We start from the raw sequence: 25,188 nt of genomic DNA, 5'->3' as shown, positions 1-25,188 counted from the left end.
ATGTTTTGAGACCATCTAAAATTGACTTTTTTTGCCAAGAGAATTGGTTTTGCTTTAAATTGCTACCAAAAATCTGCCAACACTACAGTCAATAATGTTATCCTGTTCTGTTTCTTAATTTATCATACCTCTATTTAGTGAAGCTCAGCGTTAGTTTATGCAGGACATGGTAGTCATATGTCCAGCTGTGATCAGCTGATAGCCAGCTGATCCCAATTATCACCCCCCAACCCCCACAGCCAATCACAGCTCTTTCTCTCAACACAGCGGTCCATTTAAATATGATTTACTTCCCATTGATCCTTGCTTGCATTAATGCTGATGCATCACACTGCAGCTGCTGCTGCTGACAAAGCTCAACCTCCTCCACCCCAGCCTCCTCCTTTGTAGCATAAAGCTTGTTCCACTCGTACCTTATTGTGTTGTTTACAATGTAATTTTGAGTACCATATTATACCGCACCTGATCTTACCAATGCGTACTGTGCTGTACCATATTGCATTATATCATAACTTATCACATTGTATCGTATTTTAGCTTCACTCATTGTATCTTATGAATTTGCCTTTTAAGTAAATATCATCCACTTATTTTTTTTTTTTTACTTTCTAACGAGTCTGAGCAGTTTTAAACCTTCTTGATAAATCTGCAATGTGTTAGTGATTGTGTTAAGATGCTGTGGTTGTATGCCTTTTTCCTTCATCATTCTCTCAGTAAAGTGCACACCCAAAACTAAAATGTCAAAGAAAATTGTCTCGCTTTTAAAAGAATTCCTTGATCCAAATTTGGATTCTCACTTGGTTCAGTTTTTAAATCACAAACTTTTTCCTTACTCATTTCATAATAAAAATAGTTGATAACAGTTTAAACACAAACAAAAACAAAACCTCCTTCATATGGGCATTACAGGGGTTTATTTCTGTAAGTTAAAATTGTTAATTGACAGGTGAAGTGAAGCAAAGTGACAAGTAAAAACCAATTACTGTAAGTATAATATGTGTCCTGTTTAATATTTGAAGTCTCACCTCTCCCTGAGCTGGACTCTGTTGACTGAGACACCCTCTTCATACGTTTCTTCCCCCTCCGCGCCTCAAAGATGCCATTGATTTTCAGCACCATCTGGAGGTAAAAGGAGAAAAATGTCCATCTTTAACTCCTTAAACTGATAAACAAAATCTGCCAGACTCCAGCAAAGATCATCTCAATACAAGCTTCTGGGAGGCCTTCCACTAGGCACACTTCTCACAGGAAATATCAGTCAGAATATTTTCCTCTGCCTTACTCATCCCCAGACAGAAGCATGAGTGGACCAGCTCCGAACCTCCCTGAGCAACTTGTTGGACCATAAATCAAAGACAGAGCAGCATGAGCTTAGTTAAAGGAGTCTCAGACTCCTGTACCTTTGGGATTTTCCGCCGTCTGCGATTGTATGGGTCTCCAGAGAGGCAGGGGGTGTCATCTGGACTGCTGGGTGTGGAAGGGGGGCTGATACGAGAGGGAGAGGAGATGCCAGTGTCCCTGCTGGCCTTGCGTAGTTCTAGGAGCTTGAAGCTTCGCCTTTCTGAATTTTGTCTGAAGAAGCCAGGCTTGGAGGAGAGCTGAGGGAAAATACGAGGGCAGCTTTAGTACTTAGATCTATTTCCCTTAAATACACTATGAAGGATTAGTAATCAGGTACCTTAGTTGGTGTGTCAGGGACAGGAGATGAGGAGACAGGTGAGACACATTTGCTTCCCAAACAACTTCTCTCCAGCTCTATATCTTCATAAGGGTTCTCCTTGGATGGAGGATCTGAAGAAGAAAAATATCTGTTTTTAAAAAAACTGGAAAACAAATGTCACTTATTATATACAGCAGCCTGTCACAAGATTTCCAAGGAGCAAAAAAAACAACTTTTTCCGTAGCAGTCATGATATTTTTCAGATGATTCTACTCCAGATGTGCAGAAGGGCTACCAGAGTCAGCTTACCCTGCTCATATTTCACTGTGAGAAGATGCCTGCACAGCTAAAGCAAATAATCTCAAGCCACCAATCCTCCTCTGCAGATAAGAAATAGGGAAGTTTCATTATCCAAAACCTCTGCTTCCCTCTCTCTCGTCTATCTCTTGCCTCTGTATCTCCTCTTTGCTCCATCAATTCATCCACCAGATGTGACCCGTTTGAGTGGGAAGATGAAGGGGGACGTTCAGTTCCCTGCTCCTTCTACCTCTGAGGAAAACAAGGGTTCAGTGCGCTGTTTTTCACATCGCTGGCTGCCAACAACATCACATGTCAGCTGTGCACATGTGAGTTTGCATCAGTCATCGGAGTGTGCGTCTGAAAATGCGTAGTGGTGACGGTAGCTTTCTTCTTAATGTGAAAACAATATCAGTCATGGGGTCGTTATGTTTCAGTGTGTTGATTAGAGCCAGGTTTCTGCGAGGAGGTTGATGACAAGACCATGAGGATATCACAACTAATCGTCACTATCTGTATAACTTTTATGAGAAGACAGAAGTAGTGACTCCAAGTAAATTTATAAGACACTGCTGTTTATTGGTGAAAAAAGTCTGAGAATTGTAGGTAACAATGCTACGGTAAAAAGTGTTTAATTTAGCAGATTAGAAGCTGGGACATTACAACACAAAGGAAAAAAAAAGACTGTAATATGCCATGGCTCTACACCATTTTCATGTTCCCCTACTGCTCTGATATTACAGCAGTCAACCTCAGCTATAGTATGACCTCACACAACGCTGCTATTGTACCTTATGAAATTAAAGTGGCTCTTGGTGGGGTTGGCATAACAAGGTAGATAATGAAGTAGAAACTTAGGTCAAGTTTCTACGTACAATTTTTAATAAAGGTGAAGCAGCATGGCTCTAAATTAAAAGTGAAGCAGTAAAAACAGCAGAGTAAAGACCGCGTGGCCTCCTCATCACCTCTGTTTCTGAACGCTATGACTAATAAGTGAAATGAAACTAAAGGGTCATGCAGAGTATGATGGGTAAGGAAAAAAAGGCAACCAGCAAACTGTATTAGAGCATTAAAAGATGATGTTTAGTTGTTCAAATATATATCAACTTATAATATACAAATGCCCAACTTAGTCAGGTTTCGTTTACCTATTATGTCCTCATAGACATTCTCTTCTGATAAAGTGCGTGTAAGGCCCAGTCTGGACTGAGCGTACCAGTCCACCCTGCAGCTCTCTGAAGACGACTGGAGCAGATCCTCAAATTCGTAGGACTTCCTGGAGGACAGAGCATCACAAAGGTTTAGGAGGGTTGCATGACAAACACAAAGAAAGAAGATAAAGGAAGGATATTTGACGGATCTCCTTAAGCAATTCGTGCTCATACTGATACTTTTAAAACTAATGTTGCCTTTTGCTTGTTGCCACATCAGAATGGCCACATCTGTGTTTCATCACAGCCAAAGAATAAAGACAGCTGAATGAAGTGAGCACGAGCATACATGGTTGCGTGCAACCACCCCTACATGCACAAATTGGAGTAAGTTACCACTTTATTAGGCACAGCTTGCCACGTGGATCGCAGTTCAATCCAGCAGTCCTGCAAGAGTCATTCCAATGGTATTCAGTTTTCCCTTTTTTGGCAGATTTTGTATTCATTTAATGAGCTGTGAATATTTATCTTTTTTGTGTTGACTTTAGTGCATTGCTGCCATTGATCAAATAAAATTTAGAAAAGGACAATGTCAGAGAGTTAAGTCTTGGGCTCATTCCCAATTCAACCCTTGCCCATACCTTTTAGCCCTACCCCTACATTATTTGCATTCATGTCTAGGGTTAGGGTCCCAATTCTTGTTTGAATGGCGAGTTAGGGTAAAGTGCTGGGGCTACATTGCCCTTCAAAGTTAAAATATTTTTCTCAAAGAGATTTCTGGATTGCCTGGTATCTCCCAGAACATTGCCAAATCATTGACAAAAATCTGGTATCATAAACAAACTCTCCGTCTTAGTATTATTAGAGTTAAGCTCCACCTTTGATACAATTGACCATAACATCCTACTCCATAGACTTGAAAATTCCATAGGCCTCTCAGGATCTGTCATTCACTGATTTAAATCATATTTCAAGGAAAGAACATTCTCAGTCTGACTCGGCAATTTCACATCAGTAAAATTCAGTATGGACTGTGGGGTACCACAAGGATCAGTTCTTGGTCCACTGTTGTTTAGCCTGTACATGCTCCCACTGGGTTCAATCATTCAGAAACACAATGTCTCCTACCATTCATATGCCAATGATACACAGCTTTATGTCTCACTCTCCCCTGGCAATCTCAATCCCATAAATCACTTGGTCAAATGCATCGATGAAATACACCACTGGATGTCACAGAATTTTCTTCAGCTCAACACAGATAAAACAGAAATCCTACTAGTTGGTCCACAACAACTGAGACAAGAATTCATTTCACTTTCATCTTCATTTCCTTTTAAGTATGGTGAGCACGTCAGAAATCTTGCAGTAATCACTGATTCAAACTTAAACTTTCAACAACATATAACTGCCATCACCAAAACAGCCTTCTACCATTTAAAAAACATTTCCAAACTTCATGTCTCAGTCTGATTCAGAAAAACTGGTCCATGCATTCATATCCAACAGATTAGATTACTGTAACACTCTCTATGCTGGACTTCCAAAAAAGACAATAAATCGCCTCCAGCTCATACAAAACGCTGCAGCCGGCATTCTAACAGGAACAAAGAAAATAGAACACATCACACCCATCCTGAAAAATCTTCACTGGCCTTCCGTCCAATATAGAATCGATTTTAAAGTGCTTCTTCTTGTTTATAAATCACTGAATGGTATGGCACCCCAGTATATTTCTGACATGCTCACTCACTATCACCCAACCAGATCACTCAGATCTTCGGGTATGGGCCTTCTAAGTGTGCCTAAAGTTAAATGCAAATCAGGTAAAGGTGCATTTAGCCACTATGGTACTGTTCTGTGGAATAAGCTGCCAGTTGACCTGAGGTTGGTAGACACTTAGAAGAAGTACAACATATTAGCATTTTGCCTGTGTACACATGCTATGCACTGTACATGTGTGTACAGTGTGTGTGTGTTACATACATTCTGTTAACGACTACTGATGATTTATCAAGAGCTTGAATGGTCATCATATTTCATGGGGGATTTCACCACTAACCCATGTAACATTGATTAAAATGAGGGGTAAGGGTAAAACTTACAATTGGGACTGAGCCACAGAATGAATATAAGAAGTGGATGTCAGAGAGGTTGCAATATTCTGATAAAATTATGAATATGGAGTTTTACACCTCTTTCTAGGTTATCAGGCTACCACCATAATAACTTTCAGTACATTACCATGCAATTACAAAAGATGAATCATTATGTTTGACTAAAACTTGACTTTTAAAATACATGTAAACATAATGTATGACTGAAAATGTACCAAGTCAAAATTTCTTGAAGTTAAGTTTATTTTATACATTTGTACAAAACAGAACAAATAAGAACAGTACAAGAAAATTAAAGAAAACATTGTGCAGGGGAGGTTACTCTGGGTAGCAATGCAGGCTAGCTAGAAAAAAAGAACAAAAACAGAGGTCTGGAGCTACAAGACGTAAAGCATTTCAATCAGATCCAAGATCTGTTGCACATTTCTGCCAAATTAATGACCTCTTTAACTGCATGTCAGACTAGCACATGCGGCTAAGTTGGAGGCAAATTCTTTGAGGCATGTATTGTATCTCAAACCTGGATGAGACAAGTCAATGCACTCAGCACACAGTCCACAGTCTCTGCTTAGCAAAAATGCTATGCAGAAGTCAGATTGTCGCCTGCCTTTAAACACCAGCATAAGCTAGTTTGATAGTGTGTAGCACATTTGTACCAGAAGTGTATTGCAGGGGTCATCAACTGCATTCGGACATGGGTCAGCTTTTTCCTTAACAGGAACTTTGGAGGGGCAGACATTCAAATAAAAAAAAATCAGCATTTTGGGTCTTTTGTTTGATTATTTTCATTTTCTTCCAAATACATTATTTCAATCCTTTTGTAGTGAGATCAGTCAGCTTGCCTACACTATGACAAACCACAACATGGGGATTGAGACATTTTCGCATTTTTCTTGGGCTGTCATGTCAGCCATCACTGGTTTTGGCGCTAATGTGCTGTGATTGGTATAAACACGCGCATGAAACTGACCTTTTAATTCAATTATCAGGCCAGGAAAACTGCTCTCTTAAAGGTTCTCAATCAGAAAATTAATACAGAAAACCAAAGATGGGCTGATTCGTACAAGCTTATCATGCGCCATATTTGCTTATTATTGGCTGACAGGGATTTCAGTAAAATGGATCAAATGTCAAGTCATTGCAAACAAAACTGTTTCAATCTTAATAGTTTTTGGGGTTATTTAATAGCTGTAGGGATTTCAAGAAAAAGATATACCAAATACCACAACATATTTTCTCCTCTGCACATTTTCTTAATGAAAAAGGTTGGGGGAGACATGCAGCAAACAGCACTCAGACCAGGAACTGATCCTGTGAAAAGTGCGTAGAGGACTGCAGTCTCTATGTAAGGGCACTTACTCTACCAGCTGAGCTAAACCAGTGCCCCTGTTAGCTACTTTTTAGCAAAGTCAGCAGGAAGAGGGTCTACAGCAGGGGTGGCAAACTCAATCACAGCAGGGGCCGGATTCTGGATTCAGGACTAACCTGAGGGCCTAACAGGGTCACCTTTTTAACCATAAACTGTCAACCTTGTTTCACCATTAAATGTTATCAAGCAAGAAACTGGGTGTTTTTTTCATAATGAACTTCAAAATCCTGTTGAGTTGGCCACTGCAGCCCATTGGAAAGAAAGCAGGTTTAAGGCACTTAAATATTAAAACCAAGAGGCTTTCCCCAATTCTTATGAGAGTATAATTTAGGACCTTTCTAGCAGAGTTTTAACAAAAAGTGAACATAAGTTATAAAAAGCAGTATCTATTTTAGAGCGTTTGCATTGTATTGGAACAAGACAAATGTTACTAATTACTTTTCATCTCAGTGTATTTCTTCACGCTCAAAAATCAACACAGCGAAGGACCCTCACAGAAAGACAGCCCTGCCAAACAAAGGGCTTGACCCAGCACACTTGTGCTGAGTGAGGCCTCCACATATGGTATGGAATGTAACAAATCTGAGCCAAGCTACGAACAAGAGCTCAGACCACCGCAGAAAGTGAACAATAGATGAACTCCAATACTGCAGAGCTCACATTTCTGTTTCCCTACAGAGCTCTGTTTGTTTGATTGTTACCAACACAATGTGAGCACTATTCTTAAAAAATGTAACATGTTAATTGTTCTTGACAAGGGAAAATGACTCAGATTCTGATTCACATTTTTCTAAAAGACACATTTCACATTTAGAAATTCCAACCCTGCAAAGTCATTACCTCACACATTGCTTGGGAAGGCTGAAAGCCTCGCACTCTATTTTTAATGTCAGAGTTGAAATTTTTGAAAAAGCAAAGAGCCTCCTTGACAGTACTCAGATAACTCTGAATGTCGGTCTCTTTTTTGTCAGTGCTGAGATTTGGAAGGAGGAATAAGCGAGTTAATGTGTACATTCCTGGGATCCAACCAATGAGCTCATTCTCTGTTATATTTCGAAACAGGATGATGTCACTGTGGCTCTGATTTACAGCAGATGTGGGAAATGTTTTTCACCTCATTTATTGTTCGAGGGTGGTGGAGGAAAAGGTTAGAGGATACACAGAGCCATCAGTGGTTAATAATGATCCCACATGAGGACATCAAACCTTTGAAAACTTGGATTGTAGTTGTGACTAAGCTAGATGGCTTGACTGTGTGAAAGTACTTGTAATGGTGCAGCTCCAGGGATAGAAATAAAATCTGGTTCAGACATTATGCATGCTCCCCTAAAGGATTTACCCAAATGACTGGTCTCATGATTTCTCTTTTCATACTAGAAAAAGTTGACTTTATGGTTTAGAGTTAAGTGTCTCAGCATTGCTTAAATGTTTTGCACATTGATAACCAGTTTCCCTAGAAATTAGGTATACACTTTGGCGGTCCTAAACTTTTCATGCAATACAATATTGCATTACACTAGTATTTTTCTTAAATTACTACTGTGTCTTGATACAGGTCTAGGATGAGTGTCTGCTGTCAAAGTGTCATCCTCTTACCTGTTACTGCTGTCTCGAGGTTTGTCAGCCCAGGGTCTCCTGCAGACCCCAGGCGGAGGGCATGTTGGTAAAGGTGGTGGAGGAATGGAGGGTAGAGGAGGCAAGTTCCTCCGTCCCTTCCCCGAGCCTGGCCCTGAAGTCGGAGTAGTGGGTGGCGTGTGGTGTTGAAAAGTCCGTTGAGGTTTAGGTAGAGGGTTTATAGAAGGAGCACCTGGCTCACTGTATACGTTCTCTGGATCACCGTCCCTCCTCCTTCGTGAACTGCCATGGCGAGCAACGTCAAAAGTCCCAAAAATGGGCTCGTTGGCCTTCTTTTCTGTTTCTTCCAGCTCTTCCTTTGAGGGAGGGCAGAAGTAATTCCCTGGAAATGCCAGTGAAGGTCTGTCAGGAACCTCCTTTGTTGCCTTCTCCAGTTTTTTAACATGGGTTAAAACAGTTTTCTTGTCTTGGGATTGTTCTGTTGGCTTTGAAGCCCGACATCCCCTCTCCAATATTAATTCCTTGTCCTTGTTTGTTTGGCCCTCTGGAGATTTAGGCCTTGAATCCCCCAGCTTTCCAACATTCTCCTTCCCTGAGTCCTGTCTGTCCCAGCTGACAAACTTCTTGCTGTCCGTCCTCTGAAACTCTGAAGCTTTGCACTCCTTTTTCCTCACTGTCTCCACTTCTTTCTGTGTGGTGCTCAGTGGACAAGTCCCTGAAGACGTTAAGGGGGCAGATTCCTTTTTGCCCTCCCATTGTGAGATCTTGTCACGGATGCTCGCAGTCTTGACTCCGGCCTGGCTTTTATTGTTGTTCAGCTTTCCGCACAGGCCGTTCTCCATGTTTGTAGTCCGCGGATCGCTGGTGGTGGTGGCTCTCCTTTGAGCCAGCATGCTGTCAGGAGGACCCGGGCTGTCAGTCAGGCTTAGTGAAGGGGAGAGGGGACGCTTGGTGGATGCAGGGGTGTCCCTCCTGTCTATGTCCCCTGGTGACCCACACACCTCTTGGTGCTGAGGCACCACAGGCAACGGAGCCTCCCTGACCTTCAAGCCACAGCACTGGAGCCTAGAGGAAAACCATTCACAAAACACAGACACGTTATACAGTATGCTGTTAATTACTTGGGTTTGTAGAACACACATAGAAAAAAATATATGCATTTCACAAAATATATACAGCAGCAACATTTTATGCTTTAGAATCAAGACTATAAAAAATATTGAACACAGCCAGAGTGGCATCAGCCATTTGATAACCGAGAGGGGCTTCTAAATCAAATCTGTGGAGAACATCATATTGAAAATGCAGTATAAACTAACTTTAGATCAACCTACAAACAAACAGGTGGAGTTGATGAAAAGCTATACCAGCCATGCCCCCAACTGTGCCCAAAACACAAAAGCATGAAACATGATTGGGTGTCTAATTTCATCTTGAGGAGTCATTTTTGTTGAACCTAGAGTAAAGATAGTTGCCAATAATCAGTCTTGAAACCCTTCAGTAATCAGCATCTATCATCATCAAATACACGCTATATGCCTCAGAGAACCCTGGTGAATTTCTCAATTCCAGCGAGGCCAGAGGTTAGTGTTGAATGCCTTTCACGCCATTTTTCCCTTTCTGTGTGGTATTTCAGTCGTGTGTTTGTAATAGTTCAAGCATTTATCATGGCAGTATAACATGTTTGTTTGGCATCAGGCTCTGACTTCATCACTCCTCAAAGACTTATTCTACTTGCAGTATTTGAGGGGCTAACAACTTAAACCCCCTGTTGGAGCCTACAGGTGGATGCTGGGGTGGAGGTGGGTTAAAAGTGAGAGTGCAGTACTGATTCAGAGCAGAGCTGGCAATTGCAGAGCAGAGGAAGAGATTGAAAATCATGCAGCTTAAATCAGTGAAATCAGTGTTTGCACCATTCATCTGATGGAGCTTAAAGAGCAGAAAGACAGCTGTACTTATGTTCACTTCAGCAGTGTGAGCTGAATTTTAATGTGATTTTCTCACAGTTAAGGGTTAATAAAGTTTGCTGAATTAACAACATTATTAAGCAGATTTGTAAAGTAGAAGGACAAGGGTTTTTCCAGGTCCCGTATTAAGAAAAGACAAAATATTGAATTAAATAGCATGTTTTTGAATGGAGTTTGGTTTGACCCTTTCTGATACATTTCAGGTAGCAAGGGAGTCAAACTACTGATTTGCTTTCACAACACCGCTCCAAGCACATTTGGACATTTCAAGTTTAAATGTCTGATCTATAAGAGATTGTTGGCTACACTTCTATGAGGATAGCTGCTTAGATACACAGAAATCATCACGGGAGTGCTACCCATGGGAGCAGGTTTGTCATCAGAGGGGACAAAGTTCTGCCTGTTTATTGTTGCAAAGTTAGCTGATATGTAATTGATTAATTAAGCTCAGATAACATAATCAATCAATCAATCAATCAGTCAAACTTTATTTATATAGCACTTTTCATACAAGAAAATGTAGCACAAAGTGCTTTACACACAGACAGATGAATCAAAAGGAAGAAAAAGGGGGTATGACCCAAACCCACAATGCCTGACCCCCTATCCCCCCCCGCGCAAGCACGCACACACACCTACCCACCCACACAATCCATTCACAGTAGCGGTAAATACAGGAAACAGGAACATTTATGTACCCAGTACGTACACAGGAAACGCCATCTTGAGGGTTTAAAAAGAGTAAACACTGGAGGTTAGGTTAAAGTGTAAAATAATAAAAAGGTGCTGTAATGAGAATAAAAACACTGAAAGGCAACAGCAGTATGCTCAAGAAGGGAAATAAAACACTTAAGAACAACTTAGGAAAAGACAGTAAGACAAGGGGATAAACTACTAAAAGATAATTCTGAAGTTACAGCAAAATAAGATAAAACCTAAATTACTAAAACAGATTAAGATGAGCATATTAAATTCAGGTAAAAAACAGACTAAAACCACAGTTGATGCCCTGGGGAATCACTACAATACAGCACTATCCCTCAGCCTGGATTCTCTCGCCCCTCTGAAGACTCGCTCAGTCACCTTTACCCACCCAGCCCCCTGGTACACTGCTAAACTCCGCTTCATGAAGGCTTCTGGCCGACAGCTGGAGAGACTTTCTAAAAAATCTGGCCTCACCGTCCATCTGGAGGCCTATAAAGAGCATGTGCGCTCCTACAAAGAAGCTCTCTCCAGAGCAAAGTCCAGCTACTACTCATCCCTCATCAGTGACCAGCAAAACCATCCCCGGATGCTCTTCTCCACAATAAATCGCCTTCTCCGCCCCATTGACAACCTTCATTCCCCAGCCAACTTCGACCGCTGCACTAGGCACCTGCAGTTTTTCCAGGATAAAGTTGCCTCCATCCAGCAGCAACTTTCATCTGGACCTCCACCTCAGGATTTCACTTCACATCAGGACACCGCTCCTCCGCCTCACTGCCGTCTTTCCTGCTTCACACCCGTGGACACTCTCCAAGTGGCTGAATGGGTCAAGAAGGCCAAGGCATCCACCTGCTCCCTCGACCCCATGCCCACACCACTGGTGAAAGCATCTCTGTCTGTTCTGTGCCCCATCATGGTAGACATCATCAATACCTCATTATCATCTGGAATTGTCCCCTCATCCTTCAAAACTGCCTCAGTAACCCCCATCATCAAGAAGCCTGGGTCAGACCCGGAGGACCTCTCCAACTATCGACCGATCTCCAACCTTCCCTTCATCAGCAAAATTCTCGAAAAAGCAGTCGCTGCCCAACTCCAGCAACACATGTCCAACCATGACCTCCATGAACCTCTTCAATCAGGATTTCGCACTCACCACAGCACTGAGACCGCCCTTATCAAAATAACCAATGACCTCCTCACAGCTGCAGATTCTGGACACATCAGCCTCCTCATTCTCCTTGACCTAACCGCTGCCTTCGACACAATATCCCACACCGTCCTCCTTGACCGCCTGTCTCACCATCTTGGCATCACTGATACAGCTCTCTCCTGGTTTCACTCATATCTCTCACAAAGAAAACAGTTTGTTACCATCGGCACCTCTCACTCATCCCCCGCCCCAGTTAACCAGGGCGTGCCTCAAGGCTCTGTTCTTGGACCTCTCCTTTTCACCATCTACATGCTTCCCCTTGGACAGATTATTCACAAACACAGTCTCAGCTTTCACTCTTGCAGATGACACCCAACTCTATCTCAGCACCAAACCATCCACTCAGCTCCCTCCCCACTCCCTGGTAAACTGCCTCCACGACATCAAAGCCTGGATGACCTCTAACCAACTCAAACTCAACAGCAATAAAACAGAGCTCATGGTGGTGGCCCCCAAAGCGCTGCTGCAGAAAGTTGGAGATCTCATGCTCGATGTGGACGGGACCTCCATCTGTCCATCCTCCGAGGTCCGAAACCTGGGCGTCATCCTGGACTCCACCCTCTCCTTCCAGTCCCACATAAAGTCTGTCACCAAATCTGCCTTCTATCATCTCAAGAACATCTCCAGACTCCAACCATCACTCCCTGATTCTGTGGCTGAAACACTCATTCATGCTTTCATAACCTCCCGCCTGGACTACTGTAATGGAGTCCTGTCTGGAGTTCCCAGCAAAACCCTGGACAGGCTTCAGTACGTCCAAAACTCTGCAGCTAGAGTTCTCACCCGCACTAGACCCTGTCAACACATCACTCCGACCCTCATCCACCTCCACTGGCTCCCTATCAAGTCCCGTATCAACTACAAAGTCCTCCTCCTCACATACAAATCTCTCCATGCTCTGGCTCCCCAGTACCTTTCTGATCTCCTCCATCCATACACACCAACCCGCAACCTTCGATCTTCAGACACCGGCCTACTTTCCACGCCCAAAACCAAACTCCGAACCTATGGAGACAGAGCCTTCAGTGCTGCAGCTCCCACCCTCTGGAACACTCTTCCTGCAGACATTCGTAGCGCTCCATCTCTGGACATTTTCAAAAAACGTCTCAAGCACCACCTGTTCATCACAGCCTACAGTCTTCACTAAACCACCCCTTACACTCATCCTACCCCTCACATAGTTTGTCCATGTCTATGTGTTCCTGTAAAGCGTCCTTGGGTTTCTTGAAAGGCGCTATATAAATTCAAGATATTATTATTATTATTATAAAAAGGTAGGTCTTGAGTTTGCCTGTAAAAACATTAACATCAGGTGCATAAGTACCACAAACAGATACCAGCAGACTTGACATAATGAAAATCACAACCACTGTGTTCAGATTAGCTATGCAATAAGATCTTAAAAAAGATAAGTTCCCTTGTCAACTATCGAATGAAGAGAGACAGGAACCATGGGGAGTGGGAGCATGCAACAACACCAAGACTAGGATGCGATCCTTCTACCAGTGTGTCGAGAACTCTAACCTCTGTACCAACCCCCAGACATAAAAATTTATCATGAAAAAACAAATTTATCTATCCTTCAAATCATTGCTACGCATTTATCTGACTGCTTTTACTGCAGTAAGGACAGACGTAGCCTTTCATTCATAAGACTTGACTACTTGGAGGGAAACAAACTGGTAAAAGCATTCTAATTGACTACTAAGCCAGAGCAGCAAGTGATGTATACTTTCTTGTAGTAAATAAATTAAAGGAGAAAATACATCACACTGTTTTTGATTCTTATCATTTACGGGGCAATTAATTTTATTCAAATGTTAATTGCCACCTCAGTGTATAAAACAGAGCATCATGCTTCCCATTGAGTTTAGAATTGGTAGTGTAATGTTAGCACTTACAATTACATCCACAATAGATCTTTGTTTTATGGGGAAAACAAGAATCCTCGTTAAAGCAGCAGAGACGTCTGTTTCAGCAGTGAGTCACTCCTGGAAGTTTACTGGGTCGTGACTGTTTGAACTCTGGGTTTTAGGGTCAAAGTTTACTAGCTATACACACAGCTATTTCTGGAGAGGAGATGAAAGTATACACAGAAGAGGAGGGGCTAGAGTGTAGACGTGCATCTTTTCATTCCTTCTCCTGACCCTAAAAGCTCAGTTTTGGCCTTAGACCATTCATCACATGATTGAATTTCCAACAAATGGAGGAAATGCTGCCTCTCTGGGTGACTTCTAATGACATTTTTGGATGTGAAAACCAACAGTCATGAAATTCAGAGGAAATCTCAAGGGGAAATTTGTGATTCAAGTTTCCTCAGAGACATTTAAAGAGAAGAAAAATGACGTGATGTTGTAACCACAGCTAATGAGGAAACCAAATAATTGTCTTCCAAATTGCTCTGGGTTTTATTAGCTTGACCTCTCTCTCTCTCTCTTCCCCCTTTCTGTCATGTTTTGCATCTCTAGCTTGAAACAGCAGTTCTATTAGGCATGAAGCAACAGAGGAGAAAAAGTAGGTCAAATAGAGAAGCCAAGCAAAGGAGAGCAGGAGTTTGCAAGGGTGGGTGTGTGGGTGAAGGGGTTAAGAACAGTGGAACAGATAGACAGGGAATTAAAAATACACTGTCCTGTTTAAAAAAATATTGTTGATTAAGTGAGAAGACAAGATAGATAAAGTTTTTTATGAGTATGGCAGTATGTAAAGTAAAGCAAAGAATGGGTGGGGTGTGGAGATGTGGGTCATTGAGTACAGAAAAAAAGGGGTCGGGGTTTGAGGGCACACCAGCATCTCAGACCAGCTGAGCTAACATTAGATCAGAGGACAGTAGGAAGACTGAATTGGACAACAAAAGGATAGAAAACTAATTCATTCTAATGTTATATAGTTTGGCAAACCCCAAAGTTAAATACTTTATTAAGCAGTGTTAAGTAAGTTAGACAGCTGATCCTCTAAACATTAAACTCTTACCATCCCTCTCACTGGCAAAAACTAAATCCCTTCATTATAATCTAAATAGCACTGATGAATATTGCAAAGACGACAGAAGGGACCATAGAGAGTGGTCAAAGAGGCATCAGACAGTGGCAGCAGGGGGGTAGTAATAATATCCAGATGCCAGATGGCTAACTCTGCCCTTTTTTGCTCTCTAGCCCTGCTATTGTTTCACTGTCAACCTGAATGGAAAGACAGTGTTTAATATGGTGTTCCCAGTGTCCTTATAGGCAGTACAGAACTACAGTGGTTATGAGGAAAGTGCAGATGAGGCCAGAAAAACATGCTTTGGAAAATTTGGAGATTAGGCAATAAAATGAATAACGGTACTGAATCAAAGTTGTTGTAACATTTTGCTGCCCTCAGATGATCTGTCTTACCACGGCAAAATAAAAAGCACAACAAATCAAATATTATGTTGCTATTACCAAAGAAAGTATGCTTCCAATCAGCTTTTTAGGTTAAAAAAGCTCTAAATTGTCAGAGTGGAGACCAAGTGCAAGAACACTGGCTGGAAGACTATGTTAGTGGATAAGATGTAGTGTTATGTAAACTGACTCCTCTTGTGTGTAGTTTTGGGGTGTAGGAGGGGGCGGCTATTGTAACAAAATGTATTATGTGTTCATTGTGTTTTTTTACTGATTTGTTTATCATAAAATCTAAATTGAAAGTCATAAAAAAGCACTCAATCAGTCCTGGCATATTCTTAAAGATCCTCCACCAGGGTTGGAAATATACCTGCCACCACCATTGTGGCTTATTGATCCAAACCAATAAGCCACTCGTTCCTTAACTTCTTTTTATGTCTTCCAACTTCATTTGAATTGGCAGCACTATGATACCTGTGTTTAATATATGTCCGCTTTGAATTGTAGGATGTACAAAATGTCCCAACACTACACAAAAGCAACCACATTTGGAGGGTGGTAGGTGCTTATTTCCAACTCTCTCCTCAACATTAATTTAAATTACGGATATGGTTTAAATCATATCTCTCACACCAATCTCAGTTTTTACATGTTAATCAGTCCTTTACACACACCAAAGTTAGCTATGGAGTTCTCAAGGTTCTATGCTTGGACCAATTCTTTTCACCATTTTCACGCTTCCTCTAAGTAACATTATGAAGAACCATGCTATAGATTTTCATTGTTATGCTGATGATACCCAACTGTATGTATCAATAAAGCCTGATGATAACATCACGTTTGCTTTCTGTCAATCAAATTGTTACCATCATCAATAAAATTATAGCTATTTTCTACAAAATGGGAGATAGGTTATGGCCACAGCTGCCATACATTTTTCTTTCATTTGGTGTTTTGCTGTTTCTCTTGTCCCTCTCCTCTTCCTGTTTTTCTTCCACCTCTACCCCTCCTTCTAGTCATTTCCAACCCCAGTAAGTTTGGTAGAGGGCTGTCAACATGAATATGGTCTGCTCGACAGCACTGCCCTTTAAAAGGAAGGTTTATGTTGCAACTTTAACAGACCTAAATACTGCCAGTGCTGTGCTCATGGTGATTAACACTGGTCTTTTTTACAATAGGGTAAAGTCTTTATTATAAAATTAATTATAACATTAGTTTATTATCAAAGGCCACAACAGAGAGTACAGTCTAGACCGGACCTCTTTGTAATTTGCCTTGAGATAACTTCAGTTATTATTTGGTGCTATACAAACAAAGGTTGATTGATGATTGATTAATTGAGATTTCCTGTTACTTATATCTGGAGGATTCTTAAAGTATACCATTCTTAAACAGGAAAGGCACAACTAATGATATATTGACTTTGCTTCAACCCAGTTAAATCTCTTAGAAATCTAGGTCTGCAACTCCCTTCTTCCTGTAAAAATTTGATGCACTGAGCCTTTGCTGATAGAGCTATACCACAAACCACAATAGACATTGTACACATATTTTCAATGGCTTAGCAGTATCCTTGGAAAAAAGATTGAGAGTTGTGACAAGTGCTTAGAAAATGGAAAAGAATTGTGTTGAACTTGTACTCTACTTCTCTCTAAAAGTTGTGCTTGATAATTTTTTAACCTAAATTCAAAGAACCAGATTTGCTTACTAACAATTATTAGTATTATTCATTTAAGCCAAGGTTTCTAAATGCTAAAACAGCACAGATCATATCAAATAAATAGCAATTATCCTCACTACTTTATGATAAATAAACAAGACCATTACTGAGAGCCTATTCTGGCTGCTCTACTGCTATAGCTCCACTAACTTCAAATAATATTGCCCATTTTCCACAATTGTACATTGATGTGTCGTTTACAGCACAAAAAAGGAGGAGATAATGCTCTTTTTCGAGTGCAAAAAGTTTAATTTTTGCACAGAAATCAGCCAGTAAGACAAAAATATTACACTAGTAACACCATCCAACCAGTGATGTGATTGTCTGTCTTGTTCAGTGTGTCATTTCATCAATAAGATGACCAAAAGCAAGTATTATCTCAGGGTTTGCTTTAGCACTGACATTTTAGAATGCATTTGGTAATGAAAGTCTGACAGTGAATCAGAAAAAGTGCAAATGTTTGATGGCTTCTGAAGCACCTACCCGTTAACTGATTGGTAGATACAGTTGTCAGTGTTTGTACAGAGCAGCAGGGCCCTCCCACCAGTCATGGTGCTAGCAGCTGGCATCCTATAAAATCACAAAGAAAGATACGGTTAGTTCAGGGGATAATTGCATCATGCAGTAAGTGTATCATGATATTTTTTAAACACGGTAAGAAGAACATTTTTTTATTTCCAACATGTAGGTCATGAAGTTTCATGGAGAGGAGTATTTACAAGACAAAATGTTGCAAAGTGCAAATTTGGGGCAAATGAAAAACTCCCTCTTGCTTTTAATATAATTACACTTAAACCTGATTAAAAAATATGAAGACACAAGACAAATGTAACTTAAATCAAAAGAAGTTTCCCAGAGACATACCCAGAGATTTTATTCTTCCTCTAGTGTGTAAATTTGAACGACAGAATTGCTGAAACCTCTTATTTTCTGTGGCTAGACGCTCTCATTTCTGAACCACGGAGAGTGGACGACCTCACAGGTTGCACAGCATCCCTCCAAAACTTAGTAATTGGATAATATAGCAGAAAGGCTTAAATGAGACACGCACTGGATTCCTTCAGCCTTGTGGTATTATGGAAAGCAAGGAGAAAAATACTCAAAAGTCAAAGAAAGTACCATTAGGAAACCATCTGTAAGATGAAGAGGGGCACTCAGTTTGACCTCTCTGAGTTATCAGTCAGTTTCTTGTCCTTCTGCTCATTCCAGAACAGGTCTCTGGAGCTTATTCAAGACAAACACTCCACTCAAGTTGTGTTTTTTTATTTTAGATCCTCTTTGCAAACTCTCTTCTTAATTCAGAAAATAACTTCCTCGATGGTTTTCTCCCAACGCTACACATGTCCTTCTGTTCTTTATTACTGACAACTCATGCCAAGGGGGGCGTTAGAGGATATGCTCAGACAGTTTGAAATAATTATTTGGTCCATTTGTTGGAGTTATAATGAAACCAGATCCAGTTGGAGGCCAGGAAGACCAACCATATGAAGCATTGAATCAGAGTCGCTGGTGCACAGTACTCATGACTTGACTTGTAAAAGTTGGCAGAGAGCATGGAGCAGAAGGAAAAAGCCTCTGGGTGGCTAACATGACCAAGTCTAATCACTTATGTATCTCCTTTTCTTGGTCTTGTTTACATTACATTACACAAAAAAAGCAGTGTGGAAGTTTTTGCTTTGTTTTGTTCCAATGATATGTAATATAGGCAACAAGGATGGTGGCAGGCTGGCAAGCCTTTTTCCCCCCTGTGTGCTGATTGGCTGGCGCCTGACATAGGCAGTGATAATAGCCTTATTTTGCTTTTGCCAAGTTTTAGAAAGGCAAATTTCCTGATCTTTGAAAAACTAGACTAAATCAAGTCTCAGTTTGTAGGACACATGATAAGTGATGAAAATTATCTGCAGTCACCCAAAAAGAGGGACTCCCAGTCACCCTTGTCAGGGGGCCCATGCTTTTCTTCTGAAGCAAATTCTCATTAAGGCCTGCAGGCCTCACTTGACTCAGTTAAAGTCAGTGTTTAAGATTCAACAATAAGATGGAGACTGCACAAAAATGGCATCCTTGGGAGAGTTCCACCACTGATGATAAAAAAAACACACACACACACACAAAGGCTCATCTCACATTTGGCAAAAAAATCTTGATGAGCTCCAAGACTTTTGAGAAAGCAGTCTGTGGACTGATGAGACTATTGTTGAACTTTTTGGCTGATGTGTGTCCCATAACATGTGGCGTAAACCTTACACAGCATTTCATAAAAAGCCATCTTACCAACAGTCAAACATGGTGGTGGAAGTGTGATGATCTGGGGGTGCTTTGCTGCTTCAGGACTTCAGCAACTTGCTGTTATTGATGGAAGCAAGAAATTTGCTCTCTACCAGAAAACCTTGAAGGAGAATGTCTGGAAATCAGTTTGTGACCTCAAGCTCAAGTGCACATGGGTTTATGCAACAGGACAATGATCTGAAACACACCAGCAAGTCCACCTCTGAATGGCTTAAGAGACTGAATGAAAGTTTCCTCAATGAATGAAATCATCATTTCCAAACTGCATTTTGTATTCACCCTGGTGATTTTTACCTAATATTAACATTTGTTTGATGGTCTAAAACATTTAATTGTGCAAATATGCAAGAAAATTAGAACTGGGATGGAGGCAAATATTTTTTCATGACACTGTATAACCATAGTTCAACTTAACTGTTCGAGCAAACACCGTGAATGATGCTACACCACCCAGATGGACACTCACATTCAAAGCCCTACAAACGGATATAAACATATATAAATACACTGTGCCAAACATCAACTACTCCAGGCCAACTCATGTCCATGAGTTCATATGTGACTCCGACCAGATGTGCTGTGATACTTTAGGGTATCTGTAGGCCGTTAAACGTTTCCTGAGTACAGCTCAGCCCATGCCCCCCCACATTCTTTAGCCAATAAACAAGCATTAGCTCACCTTGACACCTCTCTTTTTTGCACCCTGACTATGTCGAGAATCTGAGCCAAACTCAGCCAAATTCCACAAATTGTTGTCCCAACTGGCATCGAAGCAAGTAAGAAAAAAAGCTACAATTTCAGTAGATTACGTAAACATTTGCAGCCACATAGCTGAACTCTTCCGTTGGCTAACAACATAATTGTCCCTCTGGGTCCAGTGTTTTGGAAGGATTCTGGGCTTGAACTTTTATTCGCTTTCAGGATGCAGAACAAATGGATACTATGGAAAAGTTTCATCCGGCAAGAAGAAGACAAAAGCACAAAACCTTTACTTCTAGTTTTGCTTACAGCTTAATTTAACCCCCTGTCTAGGGTCTAGCCCCCCCTCAGTGAGAGGAGCGGGGGTGTTTGCGTCAGCCATCCACTGGCCTGTAGGCCTAAATTATTTTCAGCTGTGAGGCGAGCAGAGGTCACATGTTTGAGGGGAAACATCAACCAATTTTTTTCCCCTTCCTCCCCCTCCTGATACTTTTCTCCTTACTAAAACCCAAAACAGAAATGAAGGCCAGAAATCCAGCATGGAAAGAAGGGAGGGGGTGGGCAAGGGGGACCATAAAGAATGTATAGAGCCTTCTAGTTTTACAGTTACATTTTTCTTGGTTTTGAAGGGTGTTGCATATCACAGAGGGGAAGGAATGATGTGAGATATGAAGGAGGAGCACATTAAAGGGAGGAGAGGGGGGATGGGAAGACGGGTTGTCAAATTAAAGAGGAAAGTGGATATTGCAAAGAATAATACAAGTATACTGTTGCACTATGAAAACAGCATGGACTTTTAGGCTGTCCTACTTCACTGTCAGGAAAGCCAAAACAAAAACAAGAAGACTTTAGAGCCTTAAAAGGTAATTTGGTGTTTTCACACAATTCTGGCTAACTGGGCTTGAACATTTTTCAAACTTGACTCACGCATGCAAGACAGTATTCCCCAGCACTGGCCTGAACCTGACTAGCAGTAGTGTCTTCTGCATCTTGTAAAAGCAGTAAATTTGACAGCATTGCCAGTTTTACAACATTCAGTTACTGAGGAAACTCCTTTCGGGAGCAGTGAAGGCTTTTGTCTCCTACAGCTATTGGCAACTATTGTTAACCCTGACCCTCAGAAAAGATGGCCACCATAACAATGCAGAGGCTGAGGGAAGCCATCTGCTGAGTCCAATAAAAACATCACGGGAAACTGTGACCCTGAAGACCTCAGCTTGCCCAGCCCCTTTTAGCCTGAGTCCTGTGAGGTGTGACAGACTGTGGACACTGTGGGCAGGAGAAGAGGAAGTAGTGTTGAGAATTAATTTGTTGAGTGAAGATGAAAGCTAAGGAAAGTGTGTTGGAATGGAAAAGGGTTACAATACCACAGACACATTTGTTGGATCTTCAACCAGACATTAAGACTTGTACATTTTTAGAAGTCCTGTATATAAATCCAAAAGTTTAAGTTCCTTTAAACTATTCCCAGAATTACCTGACAAAACTATAGTGTGTTTTGCTTATTGACCTTATATAAATATCATTACATAGATGTATTTTTTGTAGGATAACCTTCTGCTCTTTCCCCAGAAGAAAACAGATTTGTATTCAGTGAACAGCAGACAACCCTCAAATGCCTTTGAGGCTTTACTAGATAGAGATAGCTGCAGTCGGGGTCAGACACAGGGCATCAGAGCCAAGCATCAGTTGCATAACTATGTAGGAGATTTCCATCAGTGGATGGACAGTGGGTATGTGTGGCCATGGACAGACTTTTATAAACATCTAATTCTACACTCACCGGCTACATTATTAGTTTCACTTTGCTAGTACCGGGGTGGACCCCCTACGGCCTTCAGAACTACTTTAAATCTTTGTGGCACAGTTTCAACAAGGTGTTGGCAACAATCTTCGGAAATTTTGGTCCATATTGACACGACAGAGTCACACAGTTGCTGCAGATTTGTTGGCTGCTTATCCATTCCACCACATCCCAAAGATGCTCTGCTGGATTGAGATCTGGTGACTGTGGAGGCTATCGGAGTATAGTGAACTCATTGTCACGTTCAAGAAACCAATATGAGATGATTTGAACTTCATGACATGGTGCATTATCCTGCTGGAAGTAGTCATCAGAAGATGGGTACACTGTGGTCACAGAGGGATGGACATGGTCAGCAACAATACTCAGATTGTGGCATTTCAATGATGCCGAAGTGGTACTAAGGGGCCCAATGTGTGCCAAGAAAGTATCCCAACACCATTACACCACCATCAGCCTAAACCATTGTTACAAGGCAGGATGGATCCATGCTTTCATATTGCTCACACCTAACCCTGACTATACTAACTAAATGTCACAGCTGAAATCATCAGAGACTCATTAGTCCAGGCAGTGTTTCAAGGTTCAACCTGTTGTGCTTTCAGAGATGGTATTCTGAGATGGTATTCTGCATACTTTGGTTGTAACGAGTGGTTATTTGAGCTACTGTTGCCTTTCTATCATCTTGAACCGGTCTGCCTATTCTCCTCTGACCTCTGACATCAACAAGGCATCTTTGTTCACACAACCACCGCTCACTGGATATTTTCACTTTTTCTGACCATTCTCTGCAAACCCAAGACATGGTTGTGCGTGAAAATCCCAGTAGATCTGCAGTTTCTGATATACTCTGACCAGCCCGTCAGACACCAACAAACATTGCACGTTCAAAGTCGATTACATCCCCTTATTTCCCCGTTCTGATGCTCGGTTTGAACTTCAGCAGGTCTTGACCACGCCTTCATACCTAAATGTGTTGAGCTGCTGCCATGTGATTGGCTGATTTGCTATTTCTGTTAAGAAGCAATTTAAGTGGTGTCATAATCACTGCTTATGGCAGAGTGTATTAAAGCTGTTTTTGAACAAATTGACTCAAAACCTGAGAAGTAGATAAAGTTACCATCATATTGCCTGTGCGTCTTTCCATTGTGCAGACTTTGAGAAGGTGTATGTAAACTGTGTATCATGACATGATGACATATCAGTACTCAGTTGTGGTTAGGCCTGAAGTACTGTGTGAGCAAGCCAGCTGGGGGCTGGGGACAATGATGCTACAGCATGTTACAGGGAGACTGGCCCTCGTGTAAGTGTGCCCTTAAAGCAGAGTCATTATGTCTCTCTGAAAGAAATTAATAGTATTGAACACGTTTCTATCCTTAGAAAGCATTTTGCCAAAAATTCTCTCAAATTATGCTTGTTGATATCCACAATGTAATAACTAAATACACAGAAAGTTAATGTCTACTCTCAGAACGTACAAAAATTAATTTTTTGAGTCTTAAACATTTTTTTATCACCAAGAAATATTATGGTTAACTGAATGTTCAAATGCATGCGCTCATCTGTAGATATTTCATACATGGCAGTGTTAATTTTTTGCTATATCTTTCTACATATTGGATTGTATATTGTATTTTATCGTATTTGTCAGGTATTTGACATGTCCTACAGAAAATCAGATGTATTAGCAATCAATCTTTAAAGATTCATTACTATATTGTTGACTTTAATGACAGGTCAAAAACAACAGACAAATTGAAAATCATCCCAGTTGACGCCAGTGCAATCAGTTTAGTCGTGCCCTTGGTAAGATAATGAATGAAAAGTGATGGTTACATAAGAGACAAAAGATTTTTCCAATTTTTAAAAAGAATTACTGACTCAGTCAAAAGAGTCATTTAGGTTTGATGATTTTGATCTGTGTAACCCTCAGACCTCAAATCCAGTAGAGGCCAGACAATTTTTTCAAATTGGTGTATAGACCAGCAATTCCCAGCCCCGACATCAACTATGCAATTAGACTCTCTTCATGAAAATGTCTTTTTGTAAACCTCAACTCCAGTGATTGGGATCATGTGTGAACTGATGCTGTTTGACCATACTGTAGTATTAGCTGTGACTGTATCCTGGCTCACTTCAGTGGAGCCTGTTAGCCAGCACAGATAACTCATCCAACCAGCCTGGACTCATTCAATGGCAATGTGATGACACACACATGCGTGCACCGATTTTTCCAACTAAATTGCTCTTCATGCTGTGTCAGTTATGATTTGGCTCAAACTATCTCTGTTAACAGGATGTGTCAGTCATAAATTGTCAAATTTAGTATTACTACTGCTGCAAGGTGTGGACATAACAGACAGGGATATTGTTGGTCTACACATGGTTTCTTTGTTGTTGAGCTTAGTGAGCTTGCTGAAAACTAATTTTTCTCTTTCTTAAGTTCAGCTGATACTTAAAGTTTTGCTGTTCGAGGTATCACTGGATGCAGGTGGTGTTGTTGGCATTTCATAGCCAGCTTTATCAGGCCTGTGAGTTGTTGTCAGTGAGCTGTTGGCAGGCTGCAGCTCCAGTGCTCTGGAAGCCTGCCTGCCTGCTTGCCTCTCCCTAACAGCTGCTTCTCATAAAGATTTCATCCTCCTCCCTATCCTTGTGTCCCTCCATCACTCTGTCCAGCCCTGCAGAAACAGCTAAAACCATGACATCATCATCATCCTGTGCTTGTTCTTGCTAAAAGTACTCAGTTTCTCACTTTCATTTCAACATACCTAAAAAGGGCAAAGTTACTCTCAGCCCAAGCTGCATTTCACAATTATCAGGACATGAAGTCACAAAAATTACAGGGAGAAGCCAAGAAAAGGCAGCCCCTAAACCACTTGTCATCCATATAAGTTAGGCTTTACTTAAATCTGGGACAGTTAAAGACTACGACAGCTGAAAATGGGAGTTATATACAGCCAAGAAAAAAAGATGATTTATTTTCCCTTTTCTCTTTCTGCACCCACGCTGAGTTGAGGGCCCTTAACCCTACATGATGTGGTTTATTATAGCATGTGCCAAAGCCTTTGCCTGCAATCAATTTAATGCACCACTGCACATTTAGCCAGCTCTTTCTGGAATGGCAAACTTGGCAGCTTTTTCCCTCCATGTCCTTCACTCTTTTATTTCTCCCTTCTATTCTCACTCTTTCATTAACACTCAGGCTCAGTCAAAGATGTATAAACAGTATGATGGAGGAGAAAATCATGAACATGGGGGAAGGA

The 25,188-nt window shown here is 41.2% G+C and overlaps 1 protein-coding gene across 1 annotated transcript in view; it reads right to left on the bottom strand.

Moving 5' to 3' along the window:
* Positions 1 to 25,188, bottom strand: part of si:dkey-82f1.1 (DENN domain-containing protein 2A) — a 58,657-nt gene that overhangs the window by 16,834 nt on the left and 16,635 nt on the right. Inside the window, exons 2-7 of the mRNA XM_041796056.1 lie at positions 17,620 to 17,706; positions 8,191 to 9,234; positions 3,106 to 3,233; positions 1,679 to 1,791; positions 1,401 to 1,598; positions 1,026 to 1,119 (exon numbers count right to left, since the gene is read on the bottom strand). Coding sequence (XP_041651990.1) covers positions 1,026 to 1,119; positions 1,401 to 1,598; positions 1,679 to 1,791; positions 3,106 to 3,233; positions 8,191 to 9,234; positions 17,620 to 17,705 — 1,663 coding nt within the window. The 5' untranslated portion in view covers position 17,706. The remainder of the gene's footprint in view (positions 1 to 1,025; positions 1,120 to 1,400; positions 1,599 to 1,678; positions 1,792 to 3,105; positions 3,234 to 8,190; positions 9,235 to 17,619; positions 17,707 to 25,188) is intronic.

The sequence above is a fragment of the Cheilinus undulatus genome, linkage group 9 (genome assembly GCF_018320785.1).
Source record: "Cheilinus undulatus linkage group 9, ASM1832078v1, whole genome shotgun sequence".
Classification (NCBI taxonomy): domain Eukaryota; kingdom Metazoa; phylum Chordata; class Actinopteri; order Labriformes; family Labridae; genus Cheilinus; species Cheilinus undulatus.
This window is presented reverse-complemented; position numbering and strand designations above follow the sequence as displayed.